Here is a 5,552-nt window from a genome sequence, read left to right as displayed (position 1 = left end):
AAAAAAAAAAAAAAAACGGACGGGCACGCGACAGCGTCTCCTGCTCCCGGACACTTCTGGGACTTCTCTGCTTGGCCCCCCTCATGCCAACAAGAATCTCTCGAAGTGGCGGATCAGGCGCAGGCTGCACCGTCTAAGGCTGTACCCGGATTAGACACGGCAGTCTATCTTTCTACCAGCATTCCGCTGTGCGGACAAAAAAGGCAGCCTCGAGCTTATCTGCGAGTCACGTTTAGAGCCTGCCGCAGTCATTCGGTCTCGCACGGAACACGCCGGATGCACAGGTCACCCGGAGAATACCAGGTATGTCATTCGTTCGAACCAACACCAGCTTACGAAACAAACGCGAGAGGTCTGCAGGTATATGGATGATTACAGTCACAAGCAGAAACACACTCACTAAGGGCGTCATCCTCTGTTGACCGGACACGTCAGGCGCCGTACTCATGTACTGGCGAGCAGACGTCTGCTTTCTTGACTGAAGACAGGGGCTCTCCAGGAAACAGAGAGACAAGAGTCATCCAGCCACACCGTTGTATAGTATAATGCCGCGAGGACAACTACTGGAAGGGAGAGAGAAAAACCAAGCACTCACCCAAGGAAAAAGTAAGCAGCCGGAGTGTTGCTGTGAGGCTCTCGGCGTCGGTGACCACGGCAGACGCAAGAGGGGAGGCGAGATTGATGGACTCCGACGGGGCCGCCAAACCCCTGTGAAAAAGAAGAAGAGCTCACATCGTGTCTGTCCGTGAACGCGAACACAATAAAGCTTGCTTGACTGTACGTCTGGTCTTAGCCGTGCACAAAAAAAAACCAGTTTCCACCCGGACCCAACAGGTGATTCTGTGGTGGCACGGCATTCAGCCACGTTGAGCAAGGATGGGCACTGCGGACAACAGGTGAGGGATCATGACTGATGTGCTCCGGGAGAACACTAGTAGACGACACTGTTCTGGCCCTCTACGTACGTGTAGACGTAATTAAATCTTGTCTGAGAGGGCACACGAGGCAGAGGGCGCCCTCGTTCAGTCCGAGTGCACGCGTCACCTTGGTCCGCATAACACTTTGAGAAAGACTGCTCAACTCTACAAGAAGTCAACATGGCACCTGGGACGGACCCGGAGAGAAGGACCACAGGGAACTTCCGTCGGCCTTCGTTTGTAACACTAGTGGGTGACCACACAGGCTCTTAGAGAGGGAAATGGATCAGGCACCCCGACCCCTCGGTTCACGCTCGAGAAACCAAGGCTCTCCGGGTATAGGATTGAGACAAAGGAACCGACTACGTCAGCTATGCCAAGCAAGCCACTGGTGCGTCGTTCCTAGGGTATACATCCCCAGCCAGGCAATCGCATACGAATCCCAGCCAGTTCAGTGGTCGACAGGTGCGCCCTGCTCTCCGGGTACCCATTCACGCTCTTCTCCAGCCCAGCTAGCTTATCAGTATAGTGTCCTGTCGTACGACCCAGGCTAGAATACATATTAGCATGTGCTGAGAGAGCTGTCCGGCTCAGCGGACAAATCGCAACATACCGAAGAAGAATGCCAAGAGCAAGACCATCAACAGCACCCCGTAACCGGGCGAAAGTCTGCGGTCCGCCGACGGATCGAGACACTGAATGCCCACAGCATTAGCAGGACATGAACAGAATGCTCGTAGCGGCCAGGCTAGTCGACTCCGTTACTTCGTCGAGACAGCCTTCCCGCTTCCACTCTTTGTTCGCAGGTCATTCAGAGTCCCAATATTTCACCCGAACAAAGGGACCTTGCTGATAACCTATGCAGGGCCCGCTGTGGGATTGTGTGTACGCCGCATGCTGATTATACATGCATATTTCTTTGACTTCTGCCTCTTCTTCAGATGTACAGATTATCTACACCAGAATCGGGTGTAGGACAGCTGCGGGAGCAAGCTAGCTTATTCTCGCTTCTTCGCATCGAAGACTGGTCTCGCGCTGAGACCTCTGCTCGGTAGAACGACATACAGAGGTGGAGCCGGTAGCACACCGACACCATCGCGGAAAGGACAAATACACAGTCAAATGCAAAGAAGCGGCCACCGTGCTATGACAGCTGTACAAGGTCTCGCATACCCAACAGACGACTCCCCCCCAATTACCCTGGAGGTCGATGAGCATGGTGAGAAGTCCGCAGCACTCTCTCCAGACGAGCGAAAGCAAGTGCACCCCGTCGTCTTCGGAAGCGCTAGTGTCCCAGCCTACAAAAAATCCGCAGCCACGCAGGACTCCGACAATATTCATTGTCTCACACCAGGACCGACGCAAAAGCCTGCACAGCCCGTCGCTTCTCTGTACGTTTCCACCCTCTACGAATAGCGCACGCTTCCGTCCGTAGCCGTGCCCTACAGTTCGCCGGCAGCGAGATAACAACCGAAGGAATGTCCGAGCGAGGCGTGTCTTCCCTACATCTGCCCAGGACGAAAGGACCAGTTAGCACTAACCTCTTTTGATCGTTGGCTGGTGTTATCTTCCTGATCACCACAAACGTCGCCAGACCTGCAGCTCCTCGACGAGGCTACTTTCGGCCTGCGCAGCAGTATTTGTATAGTCCGTGCGTGGTTTTCCTACCTGGCATAGCACTCGCTGAATCGGGTTGCCGAACCAGGCCCCCTCCGTCGGGAGCGTTGATGTGCCGAGGCGCGTTGAAGAAACACGGCTGTCCGAGCTGAGCGAAGGGGGCGCAGAAGACGGCCCGGCAGCACGCGATCAGCGCTCTGCGCTGCATCAACAGCGCCGGGTCTCGAAAACCGGGCATGAAGTTCCTACCCAAGGAAGACTCGGAAAAAAGTGGGTGGCCCAAGGCATCGCAGAGACAGGCCGTCCACTTGAAACACGGACCAGAGAGAGGAAGAACGAACAGAGGGGCGGTAGTGAAGAGCCGTTCGAAGAAAGAAATAATGACTCTGGAGAAACGTGCCGCGAGGAGAAAGGGCAAGCCGCGAGGCGAGGGCCTGAAGGTTGCAGAGAACGCGTGCGTGTGAGCGGAGCTGTGACAGTGAGGCGGGCACGCCAGTCTCACATCGCACAAGGTCGAGACTAGCAAGCTGAGAACGACCATATTGATGTACAGTTGCTGAATAAGGAAACTAAACACTTCGAATGCCTGTCCGCTCATCGCTCATCCACGGAAGTGATCACCGACGGGCACAAGAGAATTAGACTATCGAACGTCTGTCGTGTAGTCACGCTCACCGCGCGGCTAGTCACCGCCAGGGCACAAATACGGCTGCGTATTCCCAAAGAGGCCAAGCAGGCGCGCCTCGAGGTACGTCATTGTGTCTAAGCTCCTAACGCCATCTTCTGTTTCGTTAGCGCTGACGCGTCTACAGTTCTCTACCCCTGAACAAAGTTTATCACTAGGAGCCTTTCTCCACTCACTGCAGCAAAGTGAGCGCTAGGCGCACGAAGCCGTCCACGTCCGTCATGACGCCGGCGTCACCAATCACCTCAATTAGAACCATTGCGCAGGTAAGCGCCGCTGTGAAGATTTTTTCAAAGGCAGGAGTCAAAAGGTACGGACCACTGGCTCTTTGCTCGACAAAACCAGCACCACTCTCTCTCCACACTAGGCCACCCTTCTTAATGCTAACAGCCGGATCCGATCCTTCCTCGCTGCTGTCTTCCGCAGGTTCTCCCGGTCTTGTCTCACTCTCTGACTCCTCTCTTCCGTGATCTTTCGCTTCGCGAAAACCACAGAACACTTCTCTTCCGTCAGTCGACTCCCCGTCCATGAATGACCTGATTGTCATCATCCGTGTTCCGAAGATAGTTACAGCTGTCTCCACTTGTTGCTGAATAATGTCAAGAACTGCCGCAACGTCGAGCACTACATAGCGGCCGCCCTCTAGCCGTTCAAAGTTGCCCAAAGAGATGCCTAGAGCTCCTTCCTTCGGAACCGCTTGCCCACTGCCTGGAAAAGAAAGGAGGCCAAACGCTTCCGGAATGCAGCTCCCCTACGTTTCAAGATGTAGAGAGGAGCCCGGTCGGCAATAGCTATGACGCCTTGCCAATCAGCAACTGCGGCCAGAGGGTATTCTGTTTCTTAGTGCATCCACTCACTGCCACTCGGCGACCCGGAAACTCAGTTCACTAAGGCTCCAGCCGAGCACACTCAAGGTGGCGAGGAGACAACGAACACGGTAGCGCGTTGAACGCCGAAAACGTCGAAACGCCCCCGGAGAATAGCTCCTGGAAAGAGCAACGCAATGTACTGAAATGGACATCACGTCTCCACACACCACGGCTGGTGGTTCGTGCCTTTCCCTAAGACGTAGGCCCCTCTTGCTGCTGGTTCCCATAAGCTGCCGGTGGCGGCGCCGATAATCCGTAAGAACCTGTTCAGGCGCCGTCCGTCCTGGAGAGCGCTTGCAATACCAAGGCTTCCACCTCTCAACAAAACGAAAAACTGTGCAACGACATACATCGGACTAGAACAACGTGTGGCCTTCAGGAGAAGCATTCCTTTCCTGCAAACCTTCGAAAGCTTTGAGTCCCCCTAAATGGTAGCTACAGAGCCGTTTGCTACAGGCTGCGTCCAGCAGGACATTGCGCAGGGAAATAACACCGTGACATTCCCCGTAGTGGTCAGCTCGCGAAGTCTGAGCTGGCGTGAAAAAAGTGAAGACACGCAGGAGGGACAGCGCGGCCGGTCGGGTGGAGAGATGCAATGGCCCGCCTGTACAACTTGACATACCAGAGCAACAGCCAAGTATATCTAATTCGCGCAGCTAGCCACGAGTACAGAGATGCGTGCTTAGGCCCCCTTTCTCGGTCACCAGTATAGTCAGCTTGAGAGCGACCGACCAAATGCAATGAGGTCTCCGAGTAGCTCAAGCGCTCGCGCCATCCTGCCCAAGTCCTCGCTCGACGCAACGTTAAAAGAAGCTCCTGGTGCCGCTGCGTCGCTCCTGGGAGCCAGTGATTGACTGCGATGCCCTCCTGAACCTTTCGGAATTGTTTTCCCCGGCACGCCTTCCTCAGGATGCTCGCCCGGCGTCCTTTGAAAGGCAGCACTGGTTTCTCTGTCAAGTTCTCTACCGCCAGCCGATGCAGGCAACACCCGGAGAAAAGGAGTGCCGCTGCTGTGAGCTTCTATTGTCTCAGGTGTGCAGCACAGTTCCTGAAGACTTTGGCAGAGGGAAAAGGTTTGTCCGATCACAGCTTCAAAGGAGAGTACTGACCGGTAACGCCTTGGATCTTGCCCCTCCGAGACACCCTGCAGCAGCTCGCAGGATACGGCCGCAGCCTGACGAGTCCCCGAGAAGAGCGCGGGAGCAGGCGACGCAGCAGAGCTTTTACTAGAAACTGAGCTGCCTCGAAACAGCCAAGTCAAACGACAAAGCGAGGAGCGACCGTACTGCGCAGCAAGCAGAGGGAGACATGAAAGAGAGCGGAATATATTAAAACGGCGATGTACTAACGAGGCAGCCAAGGAAGTGTCCGATATAAAACCTAACCGCGACAGACAGAACGGATCCAACCCCAAGTGCTCCGTTCCCGCCCGCACCAGTGTAGCGGGCGGGAACGGAGCACTTG

General features: G+C 55.2%; 1 protein-coding gene across 1 annotated transcript; it reads right to left on the bottom strand.

The window, feature by feature from the left end:
* Positions 1-394: 394 nt before the first annotated feature.
* On the bottom strand, positions 395-5,499 carry CSUI_010546 (uncharacterized protein; the record flags this gene model as incomplete). Its single annotated transcript, XM_068070649.1, has 6 exons — positions 395-708; positions 1,531-1,612; positions 2,117-2,215; positions 2,586-2,968; positions 3,396-3,927; positions 4,821-5,499. Coding segments are annotated over 6 exons (1,923 nt in total), but the record flags the coding sequence as incomplete, so codon positions are not given.
* Between the last annotated feature and the right edge of the window lie 53 nt (positions 5,500-5,552).

Source organism: Cystoisospora suis (assembly GCF_002600585.1).
Source record: "Cystoisospora suis strain Wien I chromosome Unknown contig_7730, whole genome shotgun sequence".
Lineage (NCBI taxonomy): Eukaryota > Apicomplexa > Conoidasida > Eucoccidiorida > Sarcocystidae > Cystoisospora > Cystoisospora suis.
Note: the sequence above shows the minus strand (reverse complement) of the source record. Positions and strands in the feature narration are given on the sequence as shown.